This window comes from Zingiber officinale, chromosome 4B (assembly GCF_018446385.1).
Source record: "Zingiber officinale cultivar Zhangliang chromosome 4B, Zo_v1.1, whole genome shotgun sequence".
NCBI classification, from domain to species: Eukaryota; Viridiplantae; Streptophyta; class Magnoliopsida; order Zingiberales; family Zingiberaceae; genus Zingiber; species Zingiber officinale.
The window spans coordinates 4236042-4255576 of NC_055993.1; the positions used below are offsets into that span (position 1 = coordinate 4236042).

At 37.1% G+C, this 19535-nt stretch overlaps 2 protein-coding genes across 5 annotated transcripts; one reads left to right on the forward strand and one right to left on the reverse strand.

The window, feature by feature from the left end:
* LOC121974490 (transcription factor BIM2-like) lies at positions 1-5255 on the forward strand. 3 transcript variants are annotated; one of them, XM_042525581.1, is made up of 14 exons: positions 1-128; positions 223-320; positions 402-485; positions 739-1059; positions 3291-3378; positions 3456-3544; positions 3644-3758; positions 3865-3937; positions 4035-4130; positions 4220-4373; positions 4445-4461; positions 4538-4659; positions 4753-4889; positions 4984-5255. In XM_042525581.1, exons 2-14 carry the CDS (start codon positions 296-298, stop codon positions 5067-5069), a joined length of 1407 nt encoding a protein of 468 aa, XP_042381515.1. In that variant the 5' UTR covers positions 1-128; positions 223-295; the 3' UTR covers positions 5070-5255. The 3 variants fall into 3 exon arrangements, with proteins under 3 accessions (XP_042381515.1, XP_042381512.1, XP_042381514.1); XM_042525578.1 differs by having other exon boundaries at positions 4220-4659; XM_042525580.1 differs by having other exon boundaries at positions 3868-3937; positions 4220-4659.
* Positions 5256-5516: 261 nt separating this feature from the next.
* Positions 5517-8573, reverse strand: LOC121974489 (rhamnogalacturonan I rhamnosyltransferase 1-like). 2 transcript variants are annotated; one of them, XM_042525577.1, is made up of 8 exons: positions 7732-8573; positions 7547-7614; positions 7365-7453; positions 7124-7289; positions 6744-7033; positions 6450-6654; positions 6203-6360; positions 5517-6127 (listed from the first exon to the last, which is right to left on the reverse strand). In XM_042525577.1, the coding sequence occupies exons 1-8, from the start codon at positions 8063-8065 to the stop codon at positions 5884-5886; spliced, it is 1554 nt and encodes a 517-aa protein (XP_042381511.1). In that variant the 5' UTR covers positions 8066-8573; the 3' UTR covers positions 5517-5883. The 2 variants fall into 2 exon arrangements, with proteins under 2 accessions (XP_042381511.1, XP_042381510.1); XM_042525576.1 differs by having other exon boundaries at positions 7124-7453.
* Between the last annotated feature and the right edge of the window lie 10962 nt (positions 8574-19535).

The window sequence follows — 19535 nt, forward strand, 5'->3', positions numbered from 1 at the left end:
CGACGGAAACGAAGAGTGATTAAAAAAGCGAGGGAGGAAAACGAAAGGTAGGCGGGTTGAGGAGCGGCGCGTCGAGACCCCCCCTAGCTTTGTTCCTCGCGTCCCGAAGGCGAAAGCGGAGCCGCCTTGTAATCTCTCCTCCTCTTGTTTTCGCTGATTTTGACGGTTGATTAGTGTTGTTGCTCTCTTTAATGCGCTCGGATTCTGCGATTTCTCCACTAGGGCTTGTGCATAATTCTGTCGTATTGATTCTGCTCCGAGTTGTTCATTTCGATCTGGTGGAATATACGGAAATATGTTGGAATCGATGGAGCTTGAAGGTAAGGCTGTGGATTTATGAGAACTGTAATCGGTTTTGTGTGTATTTGTTGGCAAGTTGTTGTAATTTGGCAAATGCACAGAGAAGAAAGTAACGCACGATTTCCTTTCGCTTTACGCCGCGGAGTCCTCTTTCGAACCCGAAGATCCAAGGTCTGCTTCTCAAGGTACTCAATTGTTCACATCTGAATTAGTTTACTTTTTGCTAGGTTCATTTCATATGTTTTGATTGTAGGAACTGTTATTTCTAATTCGAGTTCGATTTTTTTTTTTTTTCAAATTCAAAACTGGAAGGAATTGTAGCGCAACTCAAAATATCTGTCCTTGTTTCCCCTTTTTTTTTTAATGTTTTTTTTTTGCAACCGAAAGCAAGATCAGAGCAGGAGCTGATTTGTCACCCTTTCTTTTTTGCATGATCAGGTTTCTATTTGAAGACCCGAGATTTTTTGCAGCCGCTGGATGATGGGCGAGAGCAAGGGGGAGGGAGAAGCGGGGAGATGGCGGCGGAGAAGGCAGTTACCGGCGGGGTAGTCCTTTCCTGCACCGGCCACTCCGGCGACGCCAGGGTGAGGACGGGCGACGCGCAGCAGCCTGACACTACTCCGGTGCGGGTCGCGATGCCTATCGGGTTGGAGGCGAAACCCGAACCCGATTACGGCAGCTGGAGTACCACTACTAGTTACGGTTCCTACGTTGGTGTTCCCTACGGAGTGTGGGACGACAAAACTGCCGTGTGCAGAGGTAAATTAATTTCATCAAATCCTCCTCAGTCCATTAATTTCTTCAACGACGAACTGCATGTCTTATCTATTAAAGTTTTATCCGGCTTTCAAATTGTTTGTAAAAGTTAATCTAATAACTTGGCTAAAAATTTGGAAAATAGTCATTGACAAGCTTAAATTACACAGTGATTTTAGGATGGAATTGAGAGGTTTGATCATTCATCAGAATTCTACACTACAAGTGATTTTAGTGTTACTAGTTTGGAAGGTGGATATAACTCTTTCAGTAAGAAGATGAGGATAGTGACAGAGCACAAAGTTTATATATGATGTAGGAAATGGCGAGGCAAGGAATTTTTTTTTTATCAACATCCGGCATATCAGAGATTTATTTCTACCTGATAAAATTGCTCCCATGCACCAGGACCACCTTGGGTCATTTAATAAAACAACTAACATGCTGCTTGAACCTGATTGTGAATAACTATACTGTTCACCAGTCACATCCAAGGGTTGATCTTCAAGATTTAATAAATCTTTCAAGTATCCATAAACCTTGTTTGCTATCAAAGGCCGTGGTTAGCTTAATTCCTAGATCTAATGTATTCACATTGGAATTTTATCTCGAGAATTGGGATTTCCTTTATGAGGACTTTGTGTGGAGATGGTATCCATCTTCAATGTGTTATACAGTGGCACTATGAACCTAGCATATGAAATAAGGTTTATTTGTTCTACTACCTTAACGTGGGGTTGTTTTCATTTATGATTTCAGACCTATCACATTATCCAACAGCTAGATTGACTTTATCTCAATGTTCTGGCAACTTGGAAGTGAAAGTTTCTCTCGCTTGCAGGAGATTGATCTTGGGTTGACAATGTTTTATCCACCCTTTTACTTTCTTAATTTTCAATGATTCAGATTGTGTTATTACGGTAGTTGAGAAAAGAAAGAGATATTTCTTATGAACTGATTATGACTAATTGTCATGGATATAAGACATGGAGCGTAATTCCTTTCCCAGCATAATTTTAATGCATAATCTTTCTTGTTTATAAACCAAGCTAGAAGTTTAGCTTTTCTAGGTGAAAACGAGCACCAAGTTCCTGCTTGTCTGATAGAATGGTGATGTAGCAAGCACCATGTTGAATGTGAATCTCACAAGTGTGAGAAACTAGTAGAATTCTTATTAATTGAAAGTAGTACCCTTTACATGAAAAACTAGGCATGTTCATAGGACAAAATTAAGAAATAACTCAACAAACTAGGAAATGCAATAAGAATTATTAATTGACTACCAAATCAAAATAGAATTACCAAATTAGTATTACCAAGCAACTACAAAATTTCTTAATCTGCATCAAATGGGCACACCAGCGGGCAGTCAAATGTGTTAAAATATTCCTACCTCGTTCCACCCTCCAAAAGACCCAAGTCCCCCATGTGCTTATGTTGAAGGCTCTGGATCAACTGATGTTAAGTACCAAAGTTGAGAGATTCTTACTAGTTGATTGAATTGGAGTCCCAAGAGTTAGATTTTAGCAATCAAACTGAGAATTACCACCTTGATAGTCACACATGATGCAAAGAGTTCAGAAAAGGTTATTATGAAGAAATGTTTCACCATTCTTTCTGTCTATCCATAAATTTCAGAGGTTCCATTTGATGGAGTAAGCCAAATTCCATGCTTGCTCATAAGCTTTCAAGATACCTTATATCAGGCAAAGCACCAGTTTGAGGAAGGGGACCAAGCTTTCAAGAGGCTGAAGCTTGGACAATCCATAGTCTATATATTCAGTGTTGGAGTAGAGGAATCACCACTTCCAGAAATGCTATGTTGTGTGAATACAAGTTAATGATGCCAAGACCACCAAACGGAGAAGCTGACATGCAATGTCTAAACAAGCAAGATTCCTGATCAAGCTACACTGTGATCATCTTGGATAATCTCGGAAAGCATCTTTTTCTGTGACACGGCAAGTTAGGGAGGGAATGATTGATTGAAATTGTGTAGCAATTGCTGGCTTGTTTGGAGTCTCTGAGATGGCCTAGTCTTTATTGAAGCACACTGGATGGCAGATCATACACATATTATGTCTTGATTTTCTTTCACACAATGATTTTATCTGCATAGAGTTGCTCTAGGCTTTTGTTTTCCTCATGCTCTGTGTAATAGATTTGAAGGATGGTCATCTCTTTCATTTGATAATAATAATCTATGTTCGTAATTTGTTCTTCTTCTATCACAGAACAGTGGCCTTCCCCCATCATTGACGCTGCCCATGGCAATGGAACTGGAGCCATCTCAGCTACAACTACTGCGACAAGCTCACAAAGGTACTCTTCAAAAAAATTTTATTATGCGCACAAACAAAGGATTTATCTTCTAAGCCAAGGGGAAATCATTGAGATAGGCGCTTGACTCCAGAAATGAAAGGGACATACAAGGAAGTTGACAATGATGAAGTTTTGGGAAAGAGAAAATGCTCATCCTCCCATACAGGCATGTAGTTCTCACATCTCTCTGTTCCTCCTTTGTTTCAATAACTCATCTTAAATTAATCTGTTTTCCTCGCTTTAATTTGTTTAATTTAAACAACAGATATGACCATCAAAGTACATGGTAGAGGGAGTAGCTTAAATGAACCAAGGCCGAATACACCACGGTCAAAGCATTCTGCTACAGAACAAAGAAGAAGAACCAAAATTAATGACAGGCAAGTCATTTCTTTGATTAATCACTTTAGGAATATGTTGTCTAAACAAAACCATAACAAAGTCAATTTTTCCATAATTAGTGCTAATTATTCTTAGACATATCAGTAGATTTCAGATAATGAGGCAGATCATACCCCATAGCGATCAAAAAAGGGATAAAGCATCATTTCTCATGGAGGTATACAATATCATGCTGTGATTGTGAATATCTCCCCTCTTTGTTTTGTGGAATCGTCCAGCCTAAGCAATTTCTTATCAAATTAAATTTCCTTCAGGTCATTGAATACATTCGCTTCTTGCAAGAGAAGGTACAAAGGTACGAGGCACCATCCTCAACGTGGAATCAGGACGCTGCCAAGTTAATGCCTTGGGTAGAGTCTCTGTTCTGATATTTTCTATATGTGATATATATAATTCCTTTCTCACTATGCTATAACTATGTTGCTAATGTTTACAACAGAAGAGCAGCCAACCCACTTCAAACGGTTTATCCATCCCAGATGAAGTCATAAAAACTGATCCTGATCCTCCACATTTGTTCTCAACTGATTGTATCGATGGTATTGTTCCAGTTACAATTCCTCCATCAGCCAAGCAGAGTTCTGCCACAACAGGTATCATTGCTGGCATCTCTCACAAAACAGAACTTGCCCCCACTTGTCCAAGTAATCTGGCTTTCACTCAGAATTGGTTGCAACCAAGGTGGTTCAACGTTCCAAAGGAAAATTGCATTGCTCAACCACAGCGAAAGTTGATTCTAAATCAAGATAGCATGCAGGATCGACCATTGATAACTTCATCTAGACTCACTGATAAAATGGACAAGGAGAGGTTCAGACTTCAGGAGCAACTGATCATCGATGATGGCACAATCAGTATATCAAATACCTACTCTCATGGGTGTGTACAAGTTGTCTGCCGGCGCTTTTTTTTTTGTCTTAAAGTTCTTATGGACAAAGCTTGGTGATTTTGGCATGGCTTAATCAATAACAGGTTGTTGAATACGCTAGCTCAGGCATTGCAAAGCTCTGGTGTGGATCTGTCTCATGCTGGTATAAGCGTGCAGATTAATCTTGGAAAGCGAGCACTGAATAGAACTACTGCTACATCCGCAACTTCTACTTTTAAAGGTGAGGTTCCAACCGCAATAAGCAATTATACCATTCTACAATTTAAAATTTCAAAAATATTATGTTTCTAAATGCTCTTTTGGTTTTGCTTTAGGATGCAAAAGATTTGATTATAGCAGTGTAGGGAACAGCATTGAGCAATCCAAAGCACCCAAGAGGAGTAAGCTAGAAAACAGTTAGTGCTCAATTTCTTGCCTCTGATGCTGTTACATTGATTCTATCTGGACCTCATGAATGATGCTGTTACATTGATTCTATCTGGACCTCATGAAGGCTGTTGAGTTGGGTGTGTGGAGTTATAGTGGAATGATTCTTGTTGTAAGTTTGAGTGGCAATATAAATTTTCCTAGAATTGGTGGAAGTGCATGTTAAGCATGCTCGCAAGGACATTTAATATTGGACAGTAGCCAATCATATCCACACTGAAATAACAGGGCCTTTCACCAACCTCCATAAAGAGGTGGTGGGCTCCAAGGATGTTTCCAGTAAAGCAAAACTCTATCATGCTTGTTGACCTGTCCATAGTTGCCCACTATAGACTTCTACATCAAATACAAAGCTCTAGTATTGCAGACCAATCAATATATTAAAACTCCTCATCATCCAACTAATTAATGCAGCCATTAGTGTTCAAGACAAGTGATATTTCATGACAATTTTCAGGAGAGGGTCTTCCCACCAACCTACATTCATACAACATCGTAATCTCTCAATTACAATCTCATGTTATTCACATTCAGATTTACATCATTCTTTCATCCCCCTCTCTCTCTCTCTGTTCACTTTTGTCTTAACTCTTCTATACATGAATGAAGATTATTTGAATGGTATGAAATATGAATAAAGCTATTGTATTGTAATGATTGAAAAATACATTTGCTTTCATTTCGGCATCCTGGGAACACTAGGAAAACTGCCTGCCATTCCCATCTGTTGAATAAATAGCTATTTTCTTCTTCTAAGAGTTTAAGAGTATCGTGCCCCTGAAATGGATTCACGAAGTCCATGGTTTATCAGGCTGTGGGAGACACTCTTGGGGATTTGCATAGAAGTAGTCCTCTTCCTTAGGCCTGTCGGGAATCACCACTCTCCGGCTAGGGCCACCCATGCGTTCAGCATGAGTTGCCTTCACTGACGAAGATAATTCATCCCAACTCAAGGCGCCATTGGTGTACTGATCTATCAGATCGACCAGCAGCTTCCTGTCCAATAGAATTGTCTTCTTGAACCCGAGATACCTGAAAGTATGCTTAATTTTGTTATCCAAGATAATTAAATGAAAAGCCAATAGTAAAGGATTAAGTGCACTCTACCTGCGATGACCTTCAAGAACTTTAGCCATGTTACCATCATATGTAGGAACAAAGATATCGCTCTCTAAAGAAACTAAGTAATCTAACGCGGCCATTTGGGATGAGTGATTCTGAAAGTATCGAAGATACGAAGGTCCCAATAGAGTTTCCTTTTTTACCTATTCATATCGGAACAAGTAACAGATTGGAACAACTGAATATGGCAGACATAAACAATTGAATTCGAATGCCTGCGATTAATACCGACCACTTTAGGATAAGCCGCGGAAAGAGCCTGCATTCTCCTTTCTCCGCCAAATATTTCTCCAGCTGCGATATGTATTTGAAAATTGCTATCGATACCGAACGCTCTCAGTACCAAAGTGGTCTCTTCCGGTGTTAGAGGGCAGAGACCATCTTTCCTTTTCATATCAGAGTCGATGACCTTCTCTTTCCACCAGGGATATGCATATCTAATCGAGAAAGAAAAATCTAGCTAATCATAATGCAATAACAAAAACTAGGGCGGAAAAAAGAATATCGAAAAAGTTTCATTTTGCACCTCATTCTAGTCAAGTCATCTGCTTCCTCAGGAGTACAACCTTGGGTGCACCCAGAGAATGCCAACATATCCATTTCATACCGCAAATGCAGAACCATAAAAGGACCTTGCTGCCGCAGAATTCTAATTATCCGTCTGCCCAATTCTTCAATTTGAGGGGTGAATCTAAGTGAGGCATAGTTCACTTTGCAGCGCAATCTCTGTATTTCTGGCGGAAGACCATTATTAGCAAGCCGGGCATCGGTTCTATTCAAATGGACAACCTTGAACTTTTGTATCAAAGGAAGAATCTGGTTTCAATACAAACACGACATCAATTTTACTAACAAAAAGATCATTCACTTGACATGATTTCAGTAGCCTCGTAGAAGATTACCAACCTGATTTTCGTAATACGAAATATCAGACCAACTAACAGGCGGCATCGAATAAACCAGTCCTCGATCAACCCTTGCCTTTAACCTCAGAGGAAGTTCCTTCAATATCCGAACTTCATCTCTCAATGAAGTTATAAAATGATCGACATCGAATATATCTTGGAATTCACTAGAATAATAGGAACTGTGTTTAACACATATATAACCTGCAATAACCCCAAATCCTGACAAAGTTAAAACATACCTAGGGTCACTCCAGAAGGAGGTCTTGTCTAGCTCTGGCACTATGAGTGTTACATTCAAATGTCTCGCAATAGCAACCATGTCGCAGATCTAGACGAAAAATTTTCAACAATGAGGATCTTTATGAGACCAGTTTTAGATTAGCAATAACAATACATTGATTAATCTCAATGAAGACCTCACCGCTGCTCTCATTTGATTAAGTCCACCATTGCATGAAACCATCAAGTATCCATTGTTCCTGTAGATTCCTAAAAAGATCACACTTGTTATTAATCTAATTCTAAGATGATTGTTAAATACAACAGATATCGAACAAAGATCAGAAAATGAACACAAACAGCAATAGATGAGCATGAAGAACTCACTTTTGGGGGGCAGAACAGCTTTGTAGACGACGACCACCGGAGAGGATTCATTAACCGGAGTGAAGCAGGATGGCCACCCTTTCAATAGCCTCGGCCCCCAAATCTCCCCAATTGCCATAAGCTGGAGGACGCAGGTCCAAAGCAACACCGCCGTCGTCAATCGCACCATCCAAAGCTTGATCTTGGGCCTCGACACCATCGAGCTCTTCAGCTTCTGCACCCTCGAAGCTTCCACCTCAGGCTTCGGACTAATCTGCCTCTCCTCCAAGCAATTAGAACCGGCTGTTCTCTGTAAGCGGCACATCCCTTGAGACCAAAGAGCTCCGCCTTCCATTCATGAGAACAGCTAAATCCGATTCATAGCAAAACGGGTGTTTCCGCCCAAATCAACTTTCCTCTCAATGCAACCTAACACAACGAATCAGAAACCGAAACACCGCCGATTCTAACTCGAAGACGACGTCTCGACCAAGAAAAATGGACGGATTAACCAAAAGAAGGAAAAATTAACTCGAACTCTAAACAAGAACAAGCCAAAATCCAATCTTTTGAGGAAAAAATCGACTTCCCCACGCACAAAGGGAAACCACCCGATGCGGCCACCTGATTTCCTTCTGATAGAACAATCCAAGAGCACCACCAATGCACTTCCAAATGAACCCCAAAAAATCCCCCTTTTTTCTGCGATTGCTAATTCGGGCGGCGTAGAGGATGATTGGGACAGAGAAACCAACGCAAGGGCGGGAATTCCATGGAACGAAGGAGAGGAAGAGGGAGAGGGGCGGAGAGGGAGGGCTCGGCGGCCTCTTCGTCTTCGATCCTTTCTCGGTCCCCGTTCGATCCGCTATAAAAAGAAAGGGTAGCGTGCTCAATGATAACACAAAATTAAAATTAATTTAATAAAATTAATTTAATAAAATTAAGGAATAAAATCGATGAAAAATTAAAGCTTACATAAATAGAATTAAATTGGTCATTAACTCAATGATCAATTTTTCGCATACAAATATGTATATAAATATTTATCGTATCTCATAATAAATGAAAGAAAAATGAACATTTAAGAGCGCACAAATTTTGGAAAGATATTCAAAATTAAGAATTTTAAGAAACCTTTGAGAAAGGACGGAGTTAGAAATTTCATATTAGCAGCACCCTCTCATCGTTAGGGATGACAATGGGTAGGATTTAGATAGAATTTTATATTATTTATATCTATTCTCATTTATTATATCTATATTCATACCCATCTCCATACTCATCGGGTATTTAACTTTCATACTCATCCTCATACCCGTCGGAGTTTCGGGTACCCATATCTTACCCATCATCCTATTATTCCCTACCATTCTCATTTTTAAAAAATATTTCAATGTACTTGTCAGCTCTTCCTCGTCTCGCGTTCCTTTGATCGGGTGAACATTTTCCGTGGAAAAAAAGATGAGATGCGTGTTGATAACAGAATAAAGAGACAAACTAAATTTTTTTTTTCTAAGACAGAAAACGGGCTAAAATTTTTTCTTTCTCAATAAAAAATGAGGCTTATAAATAAATAAATAAATAAATAAATAAATATATCGGGTATCGAATATCGGGTAGGATATGAATAGGATTTTACCACATCCGCCTCTATACCTATACCCGAAATACCCATAACCGAATACCCATTTATTATAATTGGGTATAAAAATTCCCTCTATATCCTCCTCTATTCGGGTCGGATGTCGAATTATCCATCAAATTCGGATGAAATTGTCATCCCTACTCGCCGCACTACAAAATTGAGGGTGTGCCATTCAACTTAAAGAAAATTACTTGAAACAAATAATCTACTCTAATTGCACTTAGAGTTTCAAAATAAAAAAATGTCATGTGGTTTACCCTTCTTTTAAAAGCCTTCTTATATCAATGCGTAATGAATGCATAATTTATTAGAAATAGTAGACAAATGAAACTAATAACATTTCCTAATGTTTAAAATCAAGTTAATTGGAGTTTAAGTTCTTTGGGGTTATAGATTTTCAATATTTATAAAATTATTTTTAAAAAGAAATATATTTTTGTAAAAATAGTACCAATGTGGCATGATTTATTGAGAAAATTTTAATCTAGGTCATTTTAGAGTATATATATATATATTAATTTAATTTTTTATATTAAATATTAAAATGATAAAAATAAATAATCTTAGCCAAAGGTGGAGAAAGATATACTTTCTAATATCATACTAGTATTTATAGAAGTTTCTCTACTCATATGGTATTGTTAATCTTAAGATCCGGGATTAAACTATATATTTTTTATATAAAAAATCATTTTAAAAAATTACTAATAAGTATTATATATATATATATGTATATATATATATATATATATATACAGATTTGATACTGCGCGCGACGGCACAGTGCGCGACTGTGCGCGTCGCGCGCAGTATCAAATTTTTTTTGTTTTTTTTAAATTTTTTTTAATTTTTAAATTAAAAAATAATTAAAAAATTTCTTTACGATTTTATTTATAGGGTTCAGGCTTTGGGTATAGTGTTAAAACTATTTTTTTTTTTAGATTTTAACTATAGGGTTTAGGCTTTCTAATTAGGTTATAGTGTTTGGTTTAAAAAAAAAATTAAAATAAAATTAATTTAAGTATTTATTGAATATTGTAATGTGTTTAGGGGATATATCTATATATTAAATTTTAAATAAAGAAATATTGAATTTTTAAAATTCAAAAAAAACAAAAAAAAGCGCTGTTACTGTGCGCGACGCGCACAGTCGCGCACTGTGCGGTCGCGCACAGTAACAAAACTCTATATATATATATATATATATATATATATATATATATACCATGTCTTATATTTTTAAAATTTTATTGAAAACGGGAAAAGCATTAAATGATTGTTATGAATCTATGAAACTTGTATCTTAATTTATTATTTTTAATATCAATCTTCATATACAAATTTAATGTAAATATTAAAGAAACAAATAGAAATCGATAAGTAAAGTATAACCTAACATGGGAAAAGAAATTGCATTCCATAGGATATGTTCTACCATTCAATTCAATTGACTCGATTAGATACAATACAATTAATGAAACCTACGTGAAGATCTCTTATCAAACCAATTCAAAACTTTTGATGTATGAGTTTGAAATTACGGATGAATTGTGCAAATATATGATTATTATTATCATTATTATATTGCACGTACTTGCAAACGTGATTTAAAAAAAAACAAATTGTAATTTAAAACTAAACAACAAATAAAATGGGTCGATACACGTACGGCACTTAAATGGTGGAACACTTAGGGTGTTTTTTCCCGTGATGCACGCGCGGTGGAATATATCAAATTCATTCATACAATGTTAAGGAACGTAATTAAGTTTTATGTGGAGTTTAAGAAAAGATAAGATTGTTTTTCACTCTTATATTATTGGAACTTTGGCAAAGCTTTAAGTCGAAAAGAGTGACTTTATTAATTCACGAAACCACTAATTCATAAATTAGTAGCCAAGTTCATAACTTGGACGGAGTAAGTGTGGGTTATACTCACTACTATAACGGACTCTTTCTTATAAAAAAAAATTAATTTTGATACGGATTATGATAGATCGGTCTGGCGAGTAAAGGAGAAGTTTAGGTCAAGAAAGATAGGAAAGATATATAGCAGGTAGAATAAAGGCCGAGCAAGCACCTACGTGCTCATATATATATTCAGCAGAGCAAGACCTGCCCGAGCATAAAGTTATTTAGCCTTATATATATTTTTCAACATATTACCGGTCAACCGCAGGCCGAGCGAGCACCCACGTGCTCCTATATGCTCGACCGGACAAAACCCGCTTGAGCATAATGATATTTAGTCTTATATAAGATTCTCAGCATATTATCGGTCGACTGCAGGTCGAACGAGCACCCATATGCTCATATATGCTCGACCGATCAAAGCTTGCCCGAGCATAAAAGACATTTAGCCTTATATATAATTTTCAACATATTACCGACTGACCACAGGCCGAGTGAGCACCTGCGTGCATATATATGCTTGGCCGGGCAAAGCCCGCTTGAGCATAAAGACATTTAACCTCATAAGAGATTCTCAACATGTTACCGGTCGACCGAAGGTTGAGTGAGCACCCACGTATTCATATACTACTGCTAGTACATGATATTTATAATATATTCCTATGGACATATAACCTTATGGACAACTGTTAGTACACTACCAGTCAATCGAAGGTCGAGGGAGCATCCACGTGCTCATATAAACTCGGTCGGGAAAAGCCCGCCCGAGCATAAATTCACTTAGCCTTATAATATATTCCTGAACGGAACATGCTCGACAGAAGATATTCTTAATATATAACCGGCTTGAACGACTAGCCGAGACATGCCCAACAGAATATTTGGCGGAAAATATCTTCTAAAAGCTTCTTCGGTTATAATGACGTGTCCTCATTATAAATACAAGTCATCAACGACAAAATGAGTACATTTGGGGTATAGAAAAGATTTCTTAAAGGATATTATTGCATGAAGTATAGAAGATGACTTCATCTCCTAACAAACCCTAATGAACCGAGGACCACTTCACGACTACGGAGGTTACGTGAGGTAGTATAAAAAGGGGATCCTCTCTATTGGCAAGGTACACAAGTTCTATCATCTAAACTCTGTTTCACTTTAGTTACTGTTCTTCTTTTTCCTTTCTTGCACCTTTAAGAGAGAAACTGACTTGAGCGTCGGAGGGCTTAACCAGGGATCTCCGCCCCGGTCTTAGGTCACTAACGCTTTGTTAGTTTGTCTCGCTATGCGTAGGGTCGTGAAGGGCTTCTTCCAGATCTTCAGGAGGTTATCTTCAACAAGGAGCATCGTTCACAGGAGCCAACACACGTCTTCGTAGATTTCAGACATGATCAAATTTAATATTATATTGGATCTTAGCAAAAAAAAAAAAAATCAAGAAAGATATATTTTCTAACATGCTAGTACAAGATATTTATAAAACATTCTTTACTCATGGTCTTATTAATTTTAAGACGTGAGACGGAAGAAAACTATGATCATATATATTTTTTATATAAAATAATAATAAAAAATTACTAATAAGTTTTTAAAATTATTTTAAATGAGAAAATAAAAAAAATTAATATAATTTAATTTTAAATTTTATCAAAATTAATTATTAAAGCTCCATATTCTTAAGAAAATAGTAAGATTAATTAGACACTGGGTACTTGCAGCGTCCTACAGGCCTTCATGACCTACAGCCCAATCTCCAACAGTCCAATAATCAATAGGTCATTGCACGCCCTTCTTTTCCCATAAAAACAAAGCTTAAATTATATATTTTGTAGAGAAAAATCAAAATAACACCACAAATTCCCCAAATTGTGCAAATCCTTCTCAAAAGATTTTTTTTTCCAGAAAAAAAGTTAAAATAGCGTCCCAGCGTATCTTTTATCAAAATAACTCTATATGTAAGTATTATTGTAATGAGTAGCTGCACATGTGTTATTCATTATTATGGCTTTGAAAAATTAACTATTTTATTTTAATCTATAATATTATATACAAAATAAAATATTATTATATCAAAATATTTTTTTATCAACTCTCAATAAAAATTACTTAACTTCTTCGAAATTGATTTAAGTGGATCAAAATTACTTTCAATTAGTCAACCAAAATTATTTTTAAAATAATTATAACAACTACTAAGTAGCTAATACAATACTATAACAGTATTATATTATCGGTTACATGTTACATGTTATAGTAGCTAGATGAATGGGTGTTCATTCACCTTTATCTTTCTCCATTGAAAGCTAGTCATCAAAGCATCGGTTGATAACCGATGTTTTGCTTGCTATATATGATGGCGTCCAAGAGCAATCGGGGGCAAGCGAGAAGTGCATAAGGTGAGGGGATAAGAGAAAGAGCAGAGAGCCAAAGCAGAACATCCTGGGATTTGGTTCGTGAACCTTGAAGTGCTTTTCGGTTACTCGTGATCGTGCTTCCGACAGCGGCAGTGTCTTCGTCGACCAACGTCTTCTTCTGCGATTTCTTCGGGAGATCACTATGAGTGATTATAGTTTGATTTCATTTTTGTTTCATGCTCTCAAAGAAACCAACAATGGTATCAGAGCATTTTTGAAAGCATGTAAATCCCTGCGCGGTTGAGGAATCGCGATCGCTCATGGAGAAATCGCGAAGTTGCGATTTTTGGGATCTCTGCCAGATCCTGTTTCTACGATTTTCCACCTGAAATCGTGTAGTCCTCGGCGGCATAGAGTCGCGACAAAGGAGTGCCAGCGATCATGTTTTAATACCGATGAAAGTCGGTCGCGGGAAGAATCGCAATTGTCGCGAGATAGAAGATGAACAGTGCACGTTTTTTTTTTCAATCGATTCATGCATTTTGAATCGATTGAGAAGGAAAATGAATCGATTAAGATCATGACACAATGACTTAATCGATTCATCAATCGAGTGAAAAGAAAAAGAAACGGGATAAACAGTGCTTCGTTTTGACAGACGAAGCACAGTGAATTAAAAAAAAAAAGAAGCAAAATGCACCGTGCGTGTTTGTTTTGTTTCTTCTCTTCTTCACACATATAAACTAGTGCATGTTTAAAGTTTAATTGAATATATTTATTAATTAATTAAATACATAGGGAAATATATTATTAATTAATAAATAAATATTTAATTAATTTATGATTCAATTTATTGAAAATTGAACCAGACCAGTTTGTCCAATCAAACCCAGGTCTGACCTAAATTATTAGTTGATTTAAGTAGACCAGATTGATTCAATAATACCTAGATCTGGTTCAAATTATTTGTTAGTTTAACCAGTTCGATTTATTATTGAATTAATTGGGGGGTTTTTGTTTACTAAGTTGGGCTGATCAAATATGACTAGATTAGTTCTGTTGTGTCAGATTTGATCAAAAAGATTAGATTTATTCTAATGGGTCAGACTTAATCCAATGGGCATTGGATGAATCAAATGGACCTAAGTTTGATCAATAAGTCCGAGAATGACTCAAATGAGTTTAAACAATAACAGAACATAAGTTTGAAATCTATGTCAAATTGGATTAGTTCTAATGAGGACGATAGACTAAGCTTAAGATTCAGATTCCTGATCGATCGATATAATGTGTCGGTCACATGAGATTCCCCAAATAAAGAAAATTTATTTTTCTTAATTGCTTGTGCATTCTGTATATATTTGTTCTATATGTGGGAATTGAAGATGATCGATTTTTGTTACTGGTCTATCTGTCTTGTACTGACATCATGATTTTCAATTTTAGAACAATATACACGATGAATGGTGGCTATGAACGACAACATGAGATATGGGAGGAGTTAGAAGCTGGAATATGACCCAGATCACGGAGTCGGTAGGCTTATTCGTCGGCTCGATTGGCTATTCTGGAATCTAGAGCAAGAAGAGTATCCAGTCCAGGACCAAGAAAGAAGATGGGCTATGGTTTATTCATTGTCAGAACATCTTAGGTAGAATACATTCCAACTTTGGGATGATTATGAAGGGCACATCTCATATTCAGAGATGTGCAGATAGTTACTTCATTTGGAATGGGGTCCTGAAGAATCTGAAGAGGATCAAGATCCCAAAGAAATAAACTTCGAAGAATTTGAAGAGGATCCGGAAATGGATCCTTAAGATTTTGAGGAGGATCCAAATCCTACAGAATCTGAGGAGGATCTAGAAATGGATCCTGAAGATTTTGAGGAGGATCCAGAGATGGAACTCGAGGAGGATGTAGAGATGGATCTCGAAGAATCAGAGGAGAATCCTCAAGAGTGTGTAGAAAATCCAGAAATAGATATGATGGATACGTCTGAGGCTGATCCACCCATCATAGAGTCCGGGATAAACGGGATACAATTGCCCACTACTCTAGCATTTATCCTAGTGGGAGTAGTGATAGCTTATCTATGTTACTAGTGTTCTGTTTACTGTCGTTATATACGAACAGTGTTAGCCCATTTAGTGTTTGAGTCATGTAATAATTTTTATCGTTATGTACGAATAGAGTTATGATAAATAAACAATTATGTTATGTGTTAACTAACTTACTCATGATTAGTCCATGTGAATATGATTAGTTCATATATCCATATGATTAGTTCATATGAAAAATGATCAGTTTATTTTAATAATGATTCATTCATTAGATGAGATGTGTATAATATGATTGATCAATATTGGTTAAATTAGAACATACAAATGATGAGTCGAAACAATGTTATCACTTGATTTTGTAAACTAACTCTAATTTACGCTGAGTCAATAAATAATTGCACATATATGAATTACACTGAAATAATAAATAATTTATTTATTTATGTAGATCATGACAACTAAAAAACATCATAGCTGAACTCAATAAGGGTGAGACATTATATGGGAATAACTACAAAATCCGGCATCTCAAGATACAATACGTTCTTGAAGAACAAGAAGTTCTAGAGGTTGTGAATCAATTCATAGAGGAACCGGTTGATGGTTCTACAGTACAACACAGACGTGACCTTGATGCCTATAAAGCATGGAAAAGGAAGGACTCCATTGCTAAGGGTATATTGATTAGTTCAATGGTTGATGACCTGATATTTGAGTATAAGCCATTATCATCTGCTCATGCTGTCTGCGTAGCCCTTAGAGAAAAGTACAGTAGAGTTAGTCTCAATAAGCTCCGTCAGCTAACAATTATATTTGATAGCTATAAAAAACGCTTGAATGTTACCATGGCCCAACATCTCAGGGAGGTGGGTATCATGATTCGAGAGCTTAAGACTGATGGTCATGCGTTGACCAATGAACAACAGGTTCAAGCAGTTATCCGTTCCCTTCTTGATTCTTGGGAAACGATGAAACAGAATTTGACCCATAGTGAGAGTATCAAAACTTTCACCAATGTCTCAAACCATGTTGAACATGAGGCGGAGAGGATTGAATCCACAAGGATTTCTGATCAAGCTTTTATAGCTGAAGGTTCTAGTTCCAAGAATAAGAAAAGATAGCTTAAGAAAGGAAAGGGAAAAGGAAAGAAGGCTAGTGTTGTTGTTGTTAAAAACCAAATCAAGAAGAAAGGAAAGAGATATGGACAAAAACCTAGGAGCAAGTTGACCTACTTCAACTGTGGCAAGAAGGGTCATTTTGTTCGTGGTTGTATTGAGCCTAAAAAGGTAGATCCATCTCTATCTTCTTTCCATGAGCATCATGTTGCAAGTACAGTGTTGTTAGCTGATTCGTATTCTTTGTGGATTGTAGATTCAGGAGCAACGAACAACGTAACACGTGATCGAGCTATATATGTGGAGTAACGTCAGGTACCAGCTGACAACAAATGGATATATGTGGGAAACAATGTAAGAATTAAAGTCAAAGGAATTGACACTTGCAAACTCAATCTATGTGGTGAGCGTACCCTGTTTCTACATGACATTCTGTATGCTCCTGAGATTCGACGGAATCTGGTTTCCGTCATTTGTCTTCTTGATTTAGGTTATTGTTTAAATTTTTATAGCCGTTGTGTGGAACTTCGAATTAACTTTGTGTTAATTGGGCATGGTTATGTAACAAATGATTTTATAGTTCTTGATATAGAACCAAATAATAATGATGGTTGTTTTTTCAAACATTGCTCTAATGCTGATGTTAATGATGAGATTTGGCATGTTAAATTAGGACATATAGGACAAGAACAAATGAATAGATTAGCTAAGGAGGGTCTTTTAGACACTCATGCTAAGATTAACTTGTCAATATGTGAGCATTGTCTTGCTGGAAAGACAACTCAAAAACCATTTGGCAAGGCTATTAGGGCTAAATCACCGTTGCAATTAATTCATTCGGATATTTGTGGTTCAATGAATATGAAAGCTAGAAATGAGAGTTCTTATTTCATTACATTTATTGATGACTTCACACATTTTGGTCACGTGTATTTGATTTCTCATAAATATGAAGCATTAGATTGCTTTATTCGCTACTTGAACGAAGTTGAGAATCAATTGGAACGTAAGGTTAAAACCTTACGCACTGACCGTGAAGGTGAATATTTGTCTGATTGATAAAAGGATGTTCTAGGAGTTTTGGTTTCTTTGTAATATTAATCAATGTAAATGATCTACCAAACCTTATTCCTCAATTGTCCTTCATTTGTAGAAGATCATCGATTCTCTCTTGCAATAGACAACCGACCTAGCACTAAAATCTATATCTAATGTGATCAATTAGGAATGATTCCTATGATGTCCTTACACGGGCTTGCCTGTCACGTGCGCCCCTCAGATAATCAACATAGAAATTCATTACTTCTCAACCATATCAAGATATAAAAGATTAATGCATACAGTCTATCCTATCCCCTTGAATGACCTTATTTCACCTTCAAGATTATCCCTCAATTGTCCTTACATGGGCTTATCTATCACGTACATCCCTCGGATAATCGAATGAGGAATTACCTTTACAAGATCCACAAGATACTCAAATATTTAATCAAGTATGCTAGTTAAGTCCAATCACAACAATCCACACAAGATCAAATAGATACAAACAAGACAAAATTATAGAAATAGGAAATTGACAAATCCATAAGAGTTTACATCAAATCATATTACAAATACTCCCTCCATCATAGAATAAGGAGATCTAATCCATAGAACAAGAAAAGAAACCCAAAGACAAGAAGATCACAAACATTTTGATCCCAAAATCCAAGAAGAGAAAGAGAAGAAAAGCTTATCTACGATGAAGAACGGTCTTCGGATCCAATCCTCGTTCTTGGAGTCGATTCGTTGAAGATCTGCCCTTAGATCGCCGAAAAATCCCTCCAAGAAGGTAGGAAATCGCCCAAATCTTGTTTTCTCCCAAAGGGAGAACTCCCCCTTCAAATGATGAAAGAACACTTATATAGAGCAGAGATTTTGGGCGCCACACGACCCCGAGACCCGGCTGTGTGTGAGACACGGCCTAGGTCATTCTCTTCACTGCCCATCTCTCACGGGCATGTGATGCACACGGTCGTGACATGTTCTGCCACTGCCATCCTTGCACGATCGTGTAGATCTACACGGCTTGTGTTACCTCCAGTTCTGGAACTCATGCACGACCGCGTCTAGGACACGACCAGGGTTTGTTTGGCTTCTAGAAGGCTTGCACGACCGTGTATATCTACACGGTCGTGGCTCTCTTGGCTTCAAACTTTGCACGGTCGTGTGATGCACACACGGTCGTGACATTCTCCTTTTCTGCAGAAGCTACACGGGTGATCATCACCACACGACCTGGACACTTCTCTGCTCTGCCAATGCTGCATAGGTGACCATCACTACACGACCCAAGTCATTCTCCCAAACATGGCCGTGTGGCACTTCCAAGATGGTGTCTTCCTTCTTATGTTAGCTTGCAGATTTGGCCTCGATCATAAATTCTTCTCCAAATACGACTCCTGTGTACAGAAAATGCACAAAAGAAGATCTCTGAACAAAAAGAGTAAATATGATAAAAGCAAAGCTGGAAGTATGAAAATGCATAGATAAAGCATGTGCAAAATATGTGAATGTGCGTCAAAATATGCTAAATAAGTGTATACAATCTACGCACATCACTGATCAGTTCAAGACAATATGTAATGAGAAAGGGATTATTAGATAGCTAACTATCCCTGGAACTCCACAATAAAATGGGATTGCTGAAAAAGAAATAGGACTTTTCTTGAAATGGTTAGGTCTATAATGGCGCAGG

What these genes read in the sequence shown, in the direction of transcription:
- LOC121974489 (XM_042525576.1), bottom strand. Translation starts at nt 8,065, where the DNA reads ATGGAAGGCGGAGCTCTTTGGTCTCAAGGGATGTGCCGCTTACAGAGA. An exon ending in AGCTGTTCTGCCCCCCAAAA is followed by an intron (nt 7,615 to 7,731) that starts GTGAGTTCTTCA and finishes TGATCTTTTTAG; the next exon opens with GAATCTACAGGAACAATGGA. An exon ending in TTAATCAAATGAGAGCAGCG is followed by an intron (nt 7,454 to 7,546) that starts GTGAGGTCTTCA and finishes TTTTTCGTCTAG; the next exon opens with ATCTGCGACATGGTTGCTAT.
- LOC121974490 (XM_042525578.1), top strand. Translation starts at nt 296, where the DNA reads ATGTTGGAATCGATGGAGCTTGAAG. An exon ending in ATGCTCATCCTCCCATACAG is followed by an intron (nt 3,545 to 3,643) that starts GCATGTAGTTCT and finishes TTTAAACAACAG; the next exon opens with ATATGACCATCAAAGTACAT. An exon ending in AGAACCAAAATTAATGACAG is followed by an intron (nt 3,759 to 3,864) that starts GCAAGTCATTTC and finishes TAGACATATCAG; the next exon opens with TAGATTTCAGATAATGAGGC.